Raw genomic sequence first — 18909 nt, 5'->3', positions numbered from 1 at the left:
CATTTTTTTAAGTGGGAGTAGGAGTTTAAACATACATTTTGGAGGCCATTTGATAATATCTATCAAAATTTTGTGGCCATTTCTTTTAGTTTACCTGTCACAAATAACACTTCAATAAATATCCTTTGCAGAGTTTGAATGTACCAGAAAGCTAAGTTCCTGAACTGAAATTTTTAGTTTCTGGGTAGAAGGATTTGTGCCCTTGAATTTTTACTTGATATTGCCAAATTGCTGTCCAAAAATTTTGTACCACAAATTATGGATAAAAGTTCATTTCCTTGTGCCTTCAGAACAGAGTTGGGTTTTTTTTTTTGGTCTTTTCTAAACTTGAGAGTAAGAAATCAGGGACTTCCGTAGTGGAGCAGTGGTTAAGAATCTGCCTGCCAATGCAAGAGACACAGATTCAAGCCCTGGTCTGGGCAGATCCCACATGCTGCGGAGCAACTAAGCCCGTGCGCCACAACTACTGAGCTTGTGCCCTAGAGCCTACGTGCTGCAGCTACTGAGCCCACGCACTGCAACTACTGAAGCCCGTGTGTTGCAATTACTGAAGCCTGCGTACCTAGAGTCTGTGTTGCGCAACAAGAGAAGCCACCAAAATGAGAAGCCTGCACACCACAATTAAGAGTAGCCCCTGCTCGCCACAACTAGAGAAAGCCCTCACGCAGCAATGAAGACCTAATGCAGCCAAAAAATAAATAAAATAAAAAAAAGAGTAAGAAATCACTTTTTGTGGTGTTTTTAGGCTATAAAATGTAAACGAGTTTCAATATGTATAACTGATCATCATAAAATAGTTAAAATGGTCTTCTGCTTGTGGGGCAGTGGTCACCTCATACAGGAGCAGAATTTGTCTTCGTGTTCTGCCCTATGATGGAGGGAGGTGTGTGATTATTTTCATTTCTTATTTCTGATATATATAGAATCTCATTGAAATGAGAGAACCCTGCTAGTCATTGTTTTAATTACTAGCAATTCTAGATTAATTATCCCACAGTTACCAATTTTACAATACACCAATTCTTTCAATAATATGAAGTCTTTGTGTAAAATGTCTCCTTATTCCATGGCTACTCACACTTAACAGAAGCCATGGAGCTCAAATTTTTCCATATAATTTCTACTTCATTTTGCCCATTATCCCTAAACGCACTTTTACTTGACAAAACATGTTTTCTTCTCAGCTTGGAAAATATGGCTGCCACAGTCATTACCCTGGGTGAAGTCAATGGCCCTTTGGGTCTAAGTGCCCTGAAGTTAAGCTCTCACTCGTAACCAAGCAACAGGTGCCACCTTGAAAGGAGGAAGCACAGTTGAGCACACTGGTTTCCTAACAGAAGAGCATAACAGAGTTGTCACTGGTTCATGGCCAAATGAGAAAATAAGGACCTTGAAGTGTTGGGGGTTGGCATGCAGCTGCTGGCTGCTCAGTGAGGCCCAAACCACACCTCTTACTCCTGGTCGGTGTTCAGTGAACAACAGTAATCTCTTGAATCTGTCCTTTATTCTGAGATGATGACCTTCACACATTTGGGGGTATTAAAATACCCTTTCTTTTCTTTTTTGAAAGGAAGGCAATAACAAGTAATAGTTGGTTTGTGTTTTTTGAAATCTTACTGTTCCGTGAACAGACCTGGCACCAGATACACTTTTGTTTTTGTTTTTCTTCCCTTCATCACCTTGGACAATCTCTCTCTGGACCTCATCATAGGTCTAATGAAAATGTCTTCCCAGCTCGCCCTGCTGGCTTGCTGAGAATTAAATGAAATAACAAAGAGGAGAGCCTTTGGGGAAGCAAAAAGCGGAATTTCTAGGCAAATATAAATATTGTTATTTTTGCAACATTACAGTTCTGGTTTATAAGGCTTGTTTTTTGTAATCAAACATGATTTTCTGTACCGCTTTTTTTCCCCAAAAATGAAATATGTTTTGTATGTAATGGTTACCTTATACACTGCTTATATAAAGAGATGTGATATTTTAGTATATGAAGGCTACTGAGTTTTATATAGGTTTATTTATATATATTTTAAATTTCACTAAGCAAATCATTCTTAAATAAAATGGGTAACTATTATTAAAAATAATAATTTACTATAAACCTTACACATTTCAAATAATGAAAGAGAAAGTGTTGTCAGAACTTGTAGAAAGCCTAAAAACTGGGATACGTTTTTGAAATGTAATTTTAGTTTTCTCCTTTTAATGAGTGTGGAAGCATTGTGAATATTCAGAACATTTTATATGTGCATAAAGATAGCAGTTTTGAGAGTGCTTGAAACATTCAACTTCTAATCTAAATATCACAATCCCCAACAGGGAGACACTCACTGCTCACTTATTTGGCATTTTTTCAATAGTACAAAAATAATTTCAGTCCAAGCTACAGCTAAACTGTTGATTATAGCTAATTTTTTACTATTATTTAAAGTGTTTATTAAATTATTTGTTAAAATAGAGTTCATCTTCTCTTCCCTTCCTATCAACCAATCAACATTTACCTTCCTTGAACCTCTGAGCTCAGCGCTTACATGTATTCTGGCCTCTCGGAGCCCTTTCACCTCCCAACTTCACTTTTGACGAGTCACAGCCACACTGGGGAGATGGGGAGAGGTGGGAAATCGTTGACTAATGGCTTCGCTATGTTTACAGTACATTTAGTCTTTCAATGTGATGAGTCCAAAAGAAGCTATTATTCTATTAGTTATCTATCCATTATCTCTAAACATGCTTATATCATGGACCTTGACAACAGTTGTCCTACTCACTGACCAGTCGTCTAATTTGTTATTTACAGGCTGAAAGTCAAAGCACCTCCAAGTGTTCCGCGAAGGGACTATGCCTCAGGTAAGAGTATTTCTAAGATACTTGGACTCTAGACGAATCTAACATTCACAGTTACTTCTTGAAAAGTGAACACTGTTCTACTCATTTGAAAACAAAAGGAGCCCATCCTAATTTTAAGAATGACCAAATCTATTAGGCATTTGACTGTAGTGGGGAGGTAGTAATCCTTCAGTCCATCCACCCATCCATACATCCATACATCCACTCACCTATTTATCAAGTATGTACTAAGCAACTTCCATGTGCCAGGCACATACAAGGTTTTAGTAGAAACCCTGTGAAAATAAAATAGATATAATCTCCATATTCACAGAATTTATAGTCTAGAAGGGAAGATAAATGATATTAAAAGCAATTACAATTCAGCGTGATGGGGAAGCACAAAGTTCTATGGAAGTACATAGCAGCAGTACCTAATCTAATCTGAGGTGGAGAATGTGCAGAAAGTGGGGAATGGAAGGCTTCCTAGACAAAGAATTGTTAAAATAGATACTTGAGAGTTAGTGAGGTGGGGGGGAGGGGTGTGGAATAAATTACTGATAGCACATATTTACTCAGTGCTCTCCAAGTTTTAGCCCTGCAATCCCATTCCACCTAAGATCAACTTCGTCAGGGAAGAGAAGTTAGTCTTGAGATTGGTAGTGTTTATGGCAGCAGTAAACTAAGTAAACTATCCACCACACTTTCCTTTTCTAGAACAGATGCATTGGGAGGATAAGTCTAAAATCTCTTTCTACCGGCTTAAATATAAAGATGTCCTGGATATGGACAGATTTATACAGCCCTCAGTGAAAAACACAAGGCTACAGACATTGATGAAGACTCTTCCTCTATAGGGCAACAGCTAAAACCAAATCACAACCTTAAAGGATGATTACTATTTTATTTTATTTTTATTATTATTTTTTTTTGCGGTACGTGGGCCTCTCACTGTTGTGGCCTCTCCCATTGTGGAGCACAGGCTCCGGATGCGCAGGCTCAGCGGCCATGGCTCACGGGCCCTGCCGCTCTGCGGCATGTGGGATCTTCCCAGACCGGGGCATGAACCCGTGTCCCCTGCATCGGCAGGGGGACTCTCAACCACTGCGCCACCAGGGAAGCCCTATTTTATTTTTTTTCTGCCACTGATCAAGATAGCATTAAATCAGGTAGTTGAGTTCCTCCTGGGCACTGATGAAATCTTATCACATTCAGAAATGCTGACCAGCATACCAAGTCTGTTGACTGACCCATTGGTCACTTTCCAGAACTCACTAGGTCACACAGTATTTATTGACTTCACATTGCCAATCAGTCAACAAGCCTAGACAGTTGATTAGGGGATTCCTTTGCAATTTGGAGCTAAAGAATAAACACCCTGTCCTGACTTTTAAAATCTACCTTATTTGTCTATGGCCATACCACCCTGAACACACCCAATCTTGTCTAAAATCTACTTAATCAAAAGCAAATGAGGGAATTCCCTGGCGGAGGGCCCGGGTTCAATCCCTGGTTGGGGAACTAATATCCCACAAGCCGAGCGGTGCAGCCAAAAAAAAAAAGAAAAGTTAAAGAGGACAAATACATTTTCCCCTCCAAGTTCTAAAAAAGAAAAGAAATCAAAGCAGACTGAACCTGTTAGGTACCCAAAGGTTTGATCGGAAAATATGGAATCATGGAGTCTCAGGTTTTAAAGGGTCCCCAGAGGTCATATAATCTAACATCCAACCCAATGCTTAAAGATACCTCCCCCACCATGCACCACACACAAGGCCCACTTTCCACTTGGACACCTCCTGTGATGACCTCCCAAGCCTGTCTGGTCATGGAGAGACAACCCTGGAGGGATGAAGATGCAATCCATTTCCTGTGGCTTCCTAAGTCTCTCCGGGTGGCCACACAGTGCAAGTTTTTAAATATTAAAAAAAGAGGAAACAGAGTTGTTCTGTGCAACTTCAAGGATAGAATTAAGAAGTGAGGTCCTTCGAATGGTTTCTTCTCTAGAATAAACATCTCCAGGTGCTTCAGCCATACCACACAGTTTTTGATTCACTCAACAAATATTACACGAGTGTCCTGTTTGACACTCACTGTACTAGATATATAATAAGGAACAAAATATAGTCTTCAACCTTAAAGTGCCTAATGACTAGTGGGGAGTCACGTAATAAATCAGAACATAAACAGGTAAATACAAATTACCAAACATGGTAACTGCTGTGAAGGAACATGGCAGATGCAGTGATAGGGAATCAGTATGGGGTAAGGGAACAACTTAAGCAGTCAGGGAAGGTCTCTCTGAGATGGTGACATTCAATTTGAATCCTGGGGAATTAGGAGGAACATTTGTCACTTTGTAGATGACCCAGCAGCACTGGAGATGCTGGACACAAACATTAGGAGGTCAGAGGCAATTCGATCTATCTGACTTCAGGATGGATGTCTCCTGATGGCCTCCGCATACTCAACTGTCTCCTTGCTCATCCTCTCACCCAGGCCCCTTCTTTTCCTCTACTTTTTACTTGGGCAGAAGACAGGGAGCATTCATGATTTATTCTCCCTTTTGCCTAACCCACACACACTGGAGATCACCCTTGATTCCTCCTCTTCCTTCAACCTCTACAAAAAAATTAATCTCTAAAACTTATTAATTCTCTCTTTTAAGTGTCCCTCAAATATTTTTGCCCCTCTCTCTTTACATGGCTACAGCTCAGACCCTGGTCATCTCTTGCTTGTCCTAGAACAAAAACCTCTAAGTAGTCTCCTGAATTCCTAATTCCACGGGGTCCTCTCAACCTCCACCAGGGAATTGTTCTGAAATACCCTTGCTGAAATATTTTCACGGCTCTACATCATCAACAAGAAGAACTGCAAACTACTGAGCCTGCGTACAAGGTCCTTCAATGCCTAGCCACTAAATGGCTGTGTAACTTTGGACAACTCACTCCTTTCTCCTTTTCTAGATCATGCAGGGCTGAACCAGAAGATCTGTTAGTTTGCCGCCAAAGCAAATACTCAACACTCTGGCAGAAACACAAGTCCTGGGAGCCAGGGCCCAGTGATGAAGCAAGTCTCTCCTAACCTTCCCTGGCTTTAGAACTTTGCCTCTTCCAATCTCCTTGATGCTCAGAAGTTCCCTTTCTTGACCTCAGACACCTGCTCTCTTCCCTGAAACCCCCCAAATAGTCTTGACATCAGTACATTTGTACTTAAACTCTCTTGGAACACAGAAACCTGGCCCAGTCAGGTCTTCTAAGTCTTTGCTACTCAAAGTGTAATTCCTAGCCTGGCAGCAACAGCATCACCTGGGAATTTGTTAGAAATGCAAAATCTCTGCTCCACCCTAGAACTACTGGATCAGAATTTGCATTTTAAGAAGAACTCCAGAGGATTTGAATGTATCTTATGTTTGAGAAACTCTGCTATAAACCACCAACTCTGTCCTTATTGATTCTCCTGAACTGAAAGACAAATTTGTTGAAGTTCCAGAATCTCTAAAATTCATCCTATTGTTTCACCAGACCAATACGGCCTTGCTTGATCTCCCTGCTCTTACACTCAATCCCTGGGAAAAGTCCTTTTGGCAAAACCACCATCATCACCTGCAGTTAGTACCCCCTTTGCCACTCCCTGCCCCCCCACCAACTCATGTCCCAGGAGCATTTCCAGCTACTTTACCTGAGCCTTAGGGTCCCTGCGCAGCTGCAAGCCTGGGGCCTCAGAAACCAACCCTGACAGTTCCTCCTGAACCTATAGCATCTTCAAGGATCTTGGAGGCCCCGGTGCTTGGAGACCTTAGCCCACCAGACCTCCTGAGCCCAGGAAGCCTATCAAGTGCTCCCTGGAGGTCTGTGCAGATTTGATCCACCCAAGGCTTCTGAAACAGTCCCACCTGTTTCAGCTGGATGCTGGAATTATGTCCTCTTTCCAGTTCCGGAAGCAAATGTCTTCCCAAACCCTTTAAGCCAAGCTGGAGAGTGTGTTGACCTTGGTGATGCTGACCTTCAGAGAGCAGAGGATGGAAAGGGCCAGCGCCCCCCAGAGGTCAGCAAAAGAGTAACCACAGTCCCTCTAGTGGAGTGTGTAAGGACAAAGCTTGAATTATACAAAGAATGGAGGCCTGGACCTCCTACAGATGCAGGTCAGGCCAGGGTGCAGCCTGTTGCTTTCACTTCAGACCTCACAACCCTACTTGGTCTCTGAGGAGGGAACATTGCTCTCAGGGAGCTCACGGTCCACTGAGCAAACTGTATTACTCCTGCGCAGCTGGCTTTGTTGTGGGAAGGGAAGATATCCAAAACATATTGGGTGTTTACTCTGTCCTGGGCATTATGCTAAGCTCTTTACAGACATTAGCTCATTTAATCTCCCATTAGCACATTATGTAGAAATGACTATCTCAGTTTCACAAATGAGGAAAATGTGTTTCAGGAACAATAAGTAACCTGTCCAAGGTTACTGCAGCCACTAAAAAGAAGACCCACCCCAGGCTTCCATTTTTCCTCCCTTTGACCCAAGCTGGGATGGTTACACTTTTCTGGGGCATTTCTTAATTACTATTCTGAAAGCCCCAGAGCCTCTGACATTAACACCTGCTTGTTGAACTTTCAGAGTTGAACAGCCTCCTCTATCTTTGAGTCTAAGGTCTGGCTGGAGAGGGAGGGTGGGGAGGGAAGATCAGTCGTGGTGCCCCCAGAGTCTTCTGGGGTCACTGCAGAAGCCCCACTGGTCACTCTGCAAGCCCCTGAGAGGTCAGAACTGAACAAGGCCTCTCTCCTTGTACCCTAGGGCCCTGACAGCCAGGGGCTGTCATGTCCCCAGGATGTCCACCTTCTCCTCCCACCACTGATAACGTTTGGGGAAGAGATCGGATCAATGATAAAGCGGGGAGACCTCAGGGCAAAGAAATATACTTAGACAGGGATTGCTGGGTAAATGCCCACCACAGAAGCACAGACTATGCATAAGAACCCTCTGTCTACAAAAGAGTGAAATACAACCTGTTTTTGCCCCGTCCTGGTGTCCTTAGTGAAGCCAGCATTCATTTGATTTTTTGTCTCCCTGGTTACCCTCTAACTGGTGGTACCAGCAAAGCTGAGCATAGGGAGAGCTGTATTTAACATCAGTGCTGCCTCACGGAACTAAGACTAGAAGAGTGAAACTTGGACTCAAAGGTATTTTAAAACCTAGAAAGTCCTGAAGGATCACCCAATTCAAGCTTCTCACGTTAGGGATAACTGGAGACCAGAGAGGTACAGTAACTGCCCCAGGTCACACAGCCAGCTGATGACTAAACCAGTACTGTGTCCCCCATTTCTGCACACCCACACTCATCAGCAGGGCCCTGTGAAGGATGAATGAACATACAGACAGACGGAATTTCTAAGACGTTAAATATTTAGATGCAAATCACCTCTCTAGCCAGCCTGGATCTGGCTTTGGCCTCAGCTCCCCATGCTAAGTCACATCTCTTTCTCCTCTCGGGTGTATCCAGTGGGACTGTCAGCTCACTGACTCCCCTGTAGCCTCTGTGGTTCTGCTTTCTGTTCCTTCCCTGTGTCTGTCCCACCAGCACAGCTAGACTACCCTCCTTCCTTCTTTGCTTCCTGCATCCTGCCGCAAGTCTTCCCACTGGTTTCCTGCATTCCACCACCAGCTCACAAAGAGGGGAAATGCCCAGGGCCCAGTGGCCGAGAGCACTGCTTCTGGAGTGGAATCAGGGCCATAGCGTGGCTGTGTGTTTGCATGCAGCTGTGGAGTGCACCTCTCAATGCCAAAGGCTGGGAGGCCACCAGGTCCGCCCAGGGTCTCTGGTGCTCCTGATGACCCCCAACCAGGACTGAATTCACACCCTCTCCTTCACCCTTTCCCTCAAGCTCTCAACACAGAGTCCTTTATTGTCCTTCCAGCCATCCCTACCCATTCCCAAGACCCCCAGTCTGGTTCCGCCTCTGTCTCTTCACACCTGTGTTACTCAGACACCAGGCTCGTCAGCGCCCCCGTCTCCAGCTTGTCACCAGAACATGCAGTGCCCACTGAGGCTGGAGCATCCCCTTGGCTGGCAACAAATTGAGCTTTGTTTACCTGTCGGCGTAGTTCCCTGTGACTCTCCAGTGCAGCTCGGCCATTCTGTGCGCACCTGTGCCTTACGGATGTCCCTTTCCTCCACTGGCTAAGCCGTGCTTCTGGGACTGATACAAAAACCCCTGTGTTGGGGGTGGAAGGGGGACACCCTCCTTTATCGTCATTCTCCTGCCCAAGCCCCACTCGTCCTTTAAGGCCCAGTTCAGTCCCTCCTTCGGCACACAGCCTTGTGTAACCTCTCAGCCCTCACTCAGTGCACCCTTCTCTAAACTCTCCCAGCACCTGGCATTATGATCAGGTCCTGGGACATTCACCAGGAAATTTTATACCACCCTGGATCATCCTCACTCTGATACATGATTGTTTCTCTAGACTCTAGGTCTTTTATTTCCATTGTAGAGGCTGGCTTGGTGAGAAGATCTTGGCCTTTGAGGTCCTTTAGGCCTGGGTCGGAATCCTGGCTTTGCCCCCTAAGCACTGAACCTAGAAAAGTTTTGTAACTTCCCTGAGCCTCAGATTCCTTACCTGGAGATAAGAATGTCTATCCTACAGGTTACTGTGAGAATTACAGAGAAAGTAAATTAATAGTAATAACCATCATTCACTGGGCCCTTACTCTATGTAAGGTACTCTTCTAAGTACTTTCCATGTGCTATTTCATTTTCATTCTCTCAGAATCCTATGGTACAGGTGCTAAAAATAATGTCCATTTTAGTGATGAGAAAACTGGGGCCCAGAGGTTAACAGGTTGCCTAAGGTCACACTGCTAGAAAATAACAGAATCAGGATTTTGAGCAAGACAGTCCAACCCCAGGGCCCAAGCTCAAAATCCTGCATTTCTTGGCCTGGAGCAGATGCTGAGATGGAGCCATCCTGGCCATTCTCACATGTCTCATAGTGCCAGGTCTATGCCCTCAGGCGTGGGAGGGCCACAGGAATCGCAAAACCTGGGCCTGGCAAGGGGAGGATGTGTAGCATGGGATCATGACACAGTAAATAGAGGATAACCCCCAAACCAGGTACACAGCACAACAGAAGACACTTTCCCTGACAAGGAGGCCCAACCAGCAACTCAGCTCCTTCACAGGGGCCTGCAATCCCATACCACTGGGCCTATATTCAACTTGAACTTACCCTCCTGAAAATTTTATTCACTACATTAGAGGCTTTCTTGGATCCACTTTTTGTGGTAGCCATACTGCGTGGTTACCATTACAGTGAAGTAGAATTGGTATCGTTTTGAGGGTTTATTAAGATAACAGTGAATAACATTAACACAGCACTTAATGGGTGTCAGGCTTTGCAAAGCATTTCACATGTATTACATTATTTGACTCTCATAAAAACATGAGGCAGGCACTATTCTTATCCTTGTTTTACAGGCGAGGAAACTGAGCTTTAAACAATTAAAGCACTGGTCCATTGCCAAGCAGGTGGTAAAGAGCAGAGCCAGGATTTGAACCCAGGGAGCTTGGTTCTAAAACCACTACCCACACACTTTGGAAGGCTCCCCGAGATGCTGGAAAACCACCCACTACTTGGATCTAATACTTTGGATTGTTACGCTTTTCGGTCTGGGCAGTGGCTTGCTAGGTTGTGACTTTATGACTGTGACGCGGTGAGCTGCCTGTGGGACCAGAAGATGGATGTGGCTGGGAGAGGGTGGGTGGCCAATCAAATAACCTCGACCACATGATGCTTTTCTCTGTTTTCTGCCTCGATGAGCCACAATGCCTGGATTGGGCCATGCTTGTTTCTCCTTGGTTTTATCTGAATGCTTAGTGGAAGGCCAGGTGGTTCACATGAGATTTCAGCTGCAGGAGCCAACACAGCCTGGCCTCCAATCCAACCCTCATACTCACCAGCCATGTGCCTCAGACACATGTGCCTTAGCCCCAGTTTCCTCGATTGTAAAACAGAGATAATAATGGCACCTACCACATAGTACTGTTTTGAGGATAAATGAAGAAATACACTTATAACACTTCCCTTAGCACCCAGCACATAGGAGGTATTCAATGATGGAATCTATTATTATTATCTCATTGTCACCCATTCAACACATTTATCAGTTTATGCTTTTATTAATGCAGAACTACAAATGCAAAATGCCACCCAGACCCAAAGATAAATTAAGTAGGTCTTGCTTTTCGGTACAGAGAGACACAAACAACTTAGTCATAGCACAGGGAAGAATGAAGTACATGCCACAAGGGGACAGCAGCATCTACGAGGGCTCAGAGGAAGAAGGTGATGGGTTATGACCAGAGGGGCTGGGAAAGACCTTATGGAGGAGGGATGACAGGGATTTCCATGGAAGAAGGAAGATGGGCTGGGGGAGCAGCACTAGCAGAGCAGAGAACTGTCAAAAGTGCAGGATGGAGGAACCAGCTGTCTGGTATTACTAGACGTGAACAAGGAAGATCCGGCTGCAAGAGGAGACAATGGAGGGACAGCAGGTTCAGGCGTTTGAATGTGTTGATACAGAAGCTTGACTTTATTCCATAGGGAGCCACTGATGATTCTTGAGGAAAGGAACAGCATGATCCAACCTTTATTTTAAGAAAATAATCAGAAACGGTCGGAAGGATGAATTGAAGAGGAAAGATAATGGAGACAGGAAAACTAGTTAAACGATGGCTGCAACTGCTTTCACCAGCAGTGAATCAGAAAGTAGACCCTGCCTGACTGAGAAAAGGAGTGAACCAAGGCAGGGAAGTGTGTCTTATAAAAGCATTTTATAAAGGTTTCTATTGTAAATGATTGAAACAAAAACATCTTGCTGCCTTATGTTTTGACCTTCAGTTATCCCCAAACTTAAGGTATTAGAAATTTATTCCCCCACTGTTCCAGTAGTGGCATATTGGGAAGAGGACTTATTCACCTATTCTTCTAGAGTTTCTTGGCAAACCTAATGATCAGAATACACTATAATTTGGTATAAGTCAACCCAGAGAATAATTTCATAAGAATTATTTTCTGTTAATGTCAAAGTTTGACTCACGTTTGACTTGTAGAATGAAGCTCCTTCTTAGAGCCTATCATCATGTTTTTCCCTAGAGAGGGTGCTGTTGATGCCATTGCTTAAAATCTGGCCACCCTGATCCAAAGACTTCCTTCTGGCCCCCACTTCAGCTCCATAATTCTTTTCCTTGTGCCTCTGTGGACTCCCCCTGGATCTGGAGTCAGTGATCTGCTGTGGCAGGGGATAGAAATGGCAAGAAAAGTTTCCACTGAGGTTCTGGGGGATTCAGGGACCATCCACCAGGCCTTCTAGCCGCGGCTGCTCAGTGGGGTGGGAGGGTAGATGGAATGCTCTATGGTGCAGTCATCAGAGCCACTCTGCCATCGGAACCTGTGTCTCGCTGAGTGAATTGTATTTAGCTTCTAAGGTCAGTTTATGTGATGGGATTGATGCTAAGCTTCTCATACTCTACACATGTTTTGGAGGGAAAGGGGTCTAATAGTCTCCTTGACTGTCATAATCCAGACGTATTATATTCTTCAAGATCATAAGCTACTTAAGACCTGTCACATCCATTTTTATACACCCTGTGGAGCCTAAGACATTGCCTGCACCCTGGAGCCCAAGGACAATGAGGCAGCATGGCGCTGGGGTTCAGAGCATGCACTTGGAAGTCAATCAACCTCCAGGGCTAAACCCTTGGTTTTACCATTTACTATATGACCTTTGGCAAATGATTTATTTTTTCTAGTCCTCAGTTTCCTCATAAGATTTTTGAGAGAGCTAAGTGAGTAAAAAGCTCTGATAATATTGCCTGGCATGTAGCAAAGCACCAGAAAAAAATTTTTTTATAAGAAAGTCAACATTTGAGCCAGAGAGAATCATAAAAGTTACTCCCTTTTAGAGATCCGGAATTTTATTTTATAGATCTGGAAAATTGAGGCCCAGAGATGTTAGATATTCTTGCCTACTCTCCAACTAGTTAGAAACAGATCCTGGATGAGAATTTAGGTCTATCTGACTCCGTGTTCAGTGCTCTTCCTATTACACCATCCACATATTGACTCAAAGAAATCCTTGGAAGCAGCACAGTATGGATTGCTACTCTCAGGTCCCAAAAATGTCCCTTGACAAAGACATATAAGGGTCAGATGCACCATTTCTCTGCCCCAGTGAGACTTTTCTTAACACGTTGAGAACTGACATTATTTTCTTTTTTTCAAATTTTTTTTCTTATTAGTCAACCATTTTACACACATCAGTGTATACATGTCAATCCTAATCACCCAATTCATCACACTCCCCACCCCCACCCGCGCCGCTTTCCCCCCTTGGTGTCCATACGTTTGTTCTCTACATCTGTGTCTCAATTTCTGCTCTGCAAACTGGTTCATCTGTACCATTTTCTAGGTTCCACATATATGCGTTAATAAACGATACTTGTTTTTCTCTTTCTGACTTACTTCACTCTGTATGACAGTCTCTAGACCCATCCATGTCTCAACAAATGACCCAACGTCATTCATGGCTGAGTAATATTCCATTGTATATAAGTACCACATCTTCTTTATCCATTTGTCTGTCAATGGGCATTTAGGTTGCTTCCATGACCTGGCTATTGTTAATAGTGCTGCAATGAACATTGGGGTGCATGTGTCTTTTTGAATTATGGTTGTCTCTGGGTATATGCCCAGCAGTGGGATTTCTGGGTCATATGGTAATTCTATTTTTAGTTCTTTAAGGAAACTCCATACTGTTCTCCATAGTGGTTGTATCAATTTACATTCCCACCAACAGTGAAAGAGGGTTTCCTTTTCTCCACACCCTCTCCAACATTTGTTGTTTGTAGATTTTCTGATGATGCCCATTCTAACTGGTGTGAAGTGATACCTCATTGTAGTTTTGATTTTCATTTCTCTAATAATTAGTGATGTTGAGCAGCTTTTCACGTGCTTCTTGGCCATCTGTATGTCTTCTTTGGAGAACTGTCTATTTAGGTCTCTTCCCTTTGTTTTTTTAATATTGAGCTGCATGAGCTGTTTATATATTTTGGAGACTAATCGTTTATCTGTTGATTCATTTCCAAATATTTTCTCCCATTCTGAGGGTTGTTTTTTCATATTGTTTATGGTTTCCTTTGCTGTGCAAAAGCTTTGAAGTTTCATTAGGTCCCATTTTTTAATTTTTGTTTTTATTTCCATTTCTCTAGGAGGTGGATCAAAAATGATCTTGCTGTGATTTATATCAAAGAGTGTTCTTCCTATGTTTTCCTCTAAGAGTTTTCTAGTGCCCAGTCTTACATTTAGGACTCTAATCCATTTTGAGTTTATTTTTGTGTATGGTGTTAGGGAGTGTTCTAATTTAATTCTTTTACATGTAGCTGTCCAGTTTTCCCAGCACCATTTATTGAAGAGGTTGTCTTTTCTCTATGGCATATTCTTGCCTCCTTTATCAAAAATAAGGCAACCATATGTACGTGGGTTTATCTCTGGGAGTTCTATCCTGTTCCATTGATCTGTATTTCTGTTTTTGTGCCACTGCCATATTGTCTTGATTACTGTAGCTTTGTAGTATAGTCTGAAGTCAGGGAGTCTGATTCCTCCAGCTCCGTTGTTTTCCCTCAACACTGCTTTGGCTATTCGGGGTCTTTTGTGTCTCCATACAAATTTTAAGATTTTTTGTTCTAGTTCTGTAAAAAAATGCCATTGGTAATTTGATAGGGATTGCATTGAATCTGTAGATTGCTTTGGGTAGTATAGTCATTTTCACAATATTGATTCTTCCAATCCCAAAACATGGTATATCTCTCCATCTGTCAATATCATCTTTAATTTCTTTCATCAGTGTCTTACAGTTTTCTGCATACAGGTGTTTTGTCTCCCAGGGTAGGTTTATTCCTAGGTATTTTATTCTTTTTGTTGCAATAGTAAATGGGAATGTTTCCTTAATTTCTCTTTGAGATTTTTCATCATTAGTGTTTAGGAATGCAAGAGATTAGGAATGCAAGAGATTTCTGTGCATTAATTTTGTATTTTTGTATTAAAGTTGTATTTGCAACTTTACCAAATTCATTGATTAGCTCTAGCAGTTTTCTGGTGGCATCTTTAGGATTCTCTATGTAGAGTATCATGTCATCTGCAAACAGTGACAGTTTTACTTCTTCTTTTCCAATTTGTATTCTATTTATTTATTTTTCTTCTCTGATTGCCATGGCTAGGACTTCCAAAACTATGTTGAATAATAGTGGTGAGAGTGGACATCCTTGTCTTGTTCCTGATCTTAGAGGAAATGCTTTCAGTTTTTCACCATTGAGAATGATGTTTGCTGTGGGTTTGTCATATATGGCCTTTATTATGTTGAAGTAGGTTCCCTCTCTGCCCACTTTCTGGAGAGTTTTTATCATAAACGGGTGTGGAATTTTGTCAAAAGCTTTTTCTGCATCTATTGAGATGATCATATGGTTTTTATTCTTCAATTTGTTAATATGGTGTATCACTTTGATTGATTTGTATATATTGAAGAACGCTTGCATCCCTGGGGTAAATCCCACTTGATCATGGTGTATGATCCTTTTAATGTGTTGTTGGATTCTGTTGGCTAGTATTTTGCTGAGGATTTTTGCATCTATATTCATCAGTGATATTGGTCTGTAATTTTCTTTTTTTGTAGTATCTTTGTCTGGTTTTGGTATCAGGGTGATGGTGGCCTCATAGAATGAGTTAGGGAGTTTTCCTTCCTCTGCAAGTTTTTGGAAGAGTTTGAGAAGGATGGGTGTTAGCTCTTCTCTAAATGTTTGATAGAATTCACCTGTGAAGCCATCTGGTCCTGGACTTTTGTTTGTTGGAAGATTTTTAATCACAGCTTCAATTTCATTACTTGTGATTGGTCTGTTCATATTTTCTACTTCTTCCTGGTTCAGTCTTGGAAGGTTATACCTTTCTAAGAATTTGTCCATTTCTTCCAGGTTGTCCATTTTATTGGCATAGAGTTGCTTGTAGTAGTCTCTTAGGATGCTTTTATTTCTGCAGTGTCTGTTGTAACTTCTCCTTTTTCATTTCTAATTTTATTGATTTGAGTCCTCTCTCTCTTTTTCGTGATGAGTCTGGCTAATGGTTTATCAATTTTGTTTATCTCCTCAAAGAACCAGCTTTTAGTTTTATTGATCTTTGCTATTGTTTTCTTTGTTTCTATTTCATTTATTTCTGCTCTGATCTTTATGATTTCTTTCCTTCTGCTAACTTTGGGTTTTTGTTTGTTCTTCTTTCTCTAGTTCCTTTAGCTGTAAGGTTAGATTGTTTATTTGAGATTTTTCTTGTTTCTTGAGGTAAGCTTGTATAGCTATAAACTTCCCTCTTAGAATTGCTTTTGCTGCATCCCATAGGTTTTGGATCATCGTGTTTTCATTGTCATTTGTCTCTAGGTATTTTTTGACTTCCTCCTTGAATTCTTCAGTGATCTCTTTGTTATTTAGTAATGTATTGTTTAGCCTCCATGTGTTTGTGTTTTTTATGTTTTTTCCCTGTAATTGATTTCTAATCTCATAACGTTGTGGTCAGAAAAGATGCTTGATATGATTTCGATTTTTAAAAATTTACTGAGGCTTGATTTGTGACCCAAAATGTGATCTATCCTGGAGAATGTTCCATGCGCACTTGAGTAGAAAGTGTAATCTGCTGCTTTTTGATGGAATGTCCTATAAATATCAATTAAATCTATGTGGTCTATTGTGTCATTTAAATCTTCTGTTTCCTTATTTATTTTCATTTTGGATGATCTGTCCATTGGTGTATGTGAGGTGTTAAAGTTCCCCATTATTATTGTGTTACTGTCGCTTTCCTCTTTTAGAGCTGTTGGTAGTTGCCTTATGTATTGAGGTGCTCGTATGTTGGGTGCATATATATTTATAATTGTTATATCTTCTTCTTGGATTGATCCCTTGATCATTGCATAGTGTCCTTCCTTTTCTCTTATAACATTCTTTATTTTAAAGTCTATTTTATCTGACATGAGTATTGCTACTCCAGCTTTCTTTTGTTTTCCGTTTTCATGGAATATCTTTTTCCATCCCTTCTCTTTCAGTCTGTATGCATCCCTAGGTCTGAAGTGGGTCTCTTGTAGACAGCATATATATGGGTCTTGTTTTTGTATCCATTCAGCAAGCCTGAGTCTTTTGGTTGGAGCATTTAATCCATTCACGTTTAAGGTAATTATCAATATGTATGTTCCTATTACCATTTTCTTAATTTTGGGGGGTTTGTTTTTGTATGTCTTTTTCCTTCTCTTGTGTTTCCCACTTAGAGAAGTTCCTTTAGCATTTGTTGTAGAGCTGGTTTGGTGGTGCTTAAATCTCTTAGCTTTTGCTTGTCTGTAAAGCTTTTGATTTCTCCATCAAATCTGAATGAGATCCTTGCTGGGTAGAGTAATCTTGGTTGTAGGTTCTTCCCTTTCATCACCTTAAGTATATCATGCCACTCCTTTCTGGCTTGTAGAGTTTCTGCTGAGAAATCAGCTGTTAACCTTATGGGAGTTTATGTTATTTGTCATTTTTCCCTTGTTGCTTTCAATAATTTTTCTTTGTCTTTAATTTTTGCCAATTTGATTACTATGTGTCTCAGAGTGTTTCTCCTTGGGTTTATTCTGTATGGGACTCTCTGCACTTCCTGGACTTGGGTGGCTATTTCCTTTCCCATGTTAGGGAAGTTTTCAACTATAAGCTCTTCAAATGTTTTCTCGGGTCCTTTCTCTCTTTTCTCCTTCTGCGACCCCTATAATGCGAATGTTGTTGCATTTAATGTTGTCCCAGAGGTCTCTTAGGCTGTCTTCATTTCTTTCCATTCTTTTTTCTTTATTCTGTTCCGCAGCGGTGAATTCCACCATTCTGTCTTCCAGGTCACTTATCCGTCCTTCTGCTTCAGTTATTCTGCTATTGATTCCTTCTAGTGTATTTTTCATTTCAGTTATTGTATTGTTCATCTCTGTTTGTTTGTTCTTTAATTTTCTAGATCTTTGTTAAACATTTTTTGCATCTTCTCGATCTTTGCCTCCGTTCTTTTTCCGAGGTCCTGGATCATCTTCACTATCATTATTCTGAATTCTTTTTCTGGAAAATTTCCTATCTCCATTTCATTTAGCTGTTTTTCTGGGGTTTTATCTTTTTCCTTCATCTGGTACATAGCCCTCTGCCTTTTCATCTTGTCTATCTTTCTTTGAATGTGGTTTTTGTTGAGAACTGACTTTAAAAAAACAAACTAGAAAAGGATTTGAAAGGAATGAACATGAGGTGACTGTAATAACCATTCAAGGCCTCGTAGATAGCAGCAGGTGGCTCAAGGGCAGAGAAGGCAGGTTCGGGGTGCTTGTGGACAGGGTGGAGCTGGCCAGCTGAGATTTATGTTTGTGCATTCTGCTTCCCACATGCCATTTCAGAGAGGCCAGCTGACGAAGAGGAGCAGTGGTCAGATGACTTTGTAAGTATTTGTTCCTGGGACTAGAAGGGTATCATTTCAATCAGGGCCCCTGGGAGGCCTTTTTAAAGCCTTGTTTCTGAATGACACGCTGGTGGTCAGCTGCCCATCATGGAGGGGAGATGGCTGGGCTAGAAGGGCCACCCATAGGCAGGGCAGCAATAACCTCACAACGGCTGACTTGAGATAGCACCACCACGTGCCAGGCTAGGAGCTTCATACTTATTCCCTCATGTAATCCTCATGACAGCCCTATGAGTAGGCATTCTTATCCCCATTTTCTGCTGGTATTCAGAGTACTCACCAGCACAGCCAAAACAGATGTTAAAATGCTTGAATATTTCCAAATCAGTTGGGAAATGCCTCTGCCCTGAATTCCACAGTGCCCCATCACTGCTTGGTTCCTGCCAGGAGCCCTAAACAAACTAAAGAGCGAATGCTTTGCCCATCGGGGAGTCTCCAAGACACTCCTTAAGGTCATGGTCAGTACCTGGGCTGGATTACCTGTTAAGCAGTTTGGACATCAGCCCTGCCCATTTTACAGGTGAAGAAACCAAGACATGGAGAGTT

At 42.0% G+C, this 18909-nt stretch overlaps 1 protein-coding gene across 1 annotated transcript in view; it reads left to right on the top strand.

Moving 5' to 3' along the window:
* BLNK (B cell linker) overlaps nt 1-18909 on the top strand; it is a gene marked incomplete at its 5' end in the record, with an annotated part of 82148 nt that overhangs the window by 24537 nt on the left and 38702 nt on the right. The window contains 2 exons of the mRNA XM_079717590.1: nt 2798-2847; nt 18302-18342. Of these exons, the coding sequence (XP_079573716.1) occupies nt 2798-2847; nt 18302-18342 (91 nt within the window). The remainder of the gene's footprint in view (nt 1-2797; nt 2848-18301; nt 18343-18909) is intronic.

Source organism: Hyperoodon ampullatus, assembly GCF_949752795.1.
Source record: "Hyperoodon ampullatus genome assembly, chromosome: 1".
NCBI classification, from domain to species: Eukaryota; Metazoa; Chordata; class Mammalia; order Artiodactyla; family Ziphiidae; genus Hyperoodon; species Hyperoodon ampullatus.
The sequence above is the reverse complement of the archived record's forward strand: the minus strand, read 5'-3'. Positions and strand labels throughout refer to the sequence as shown.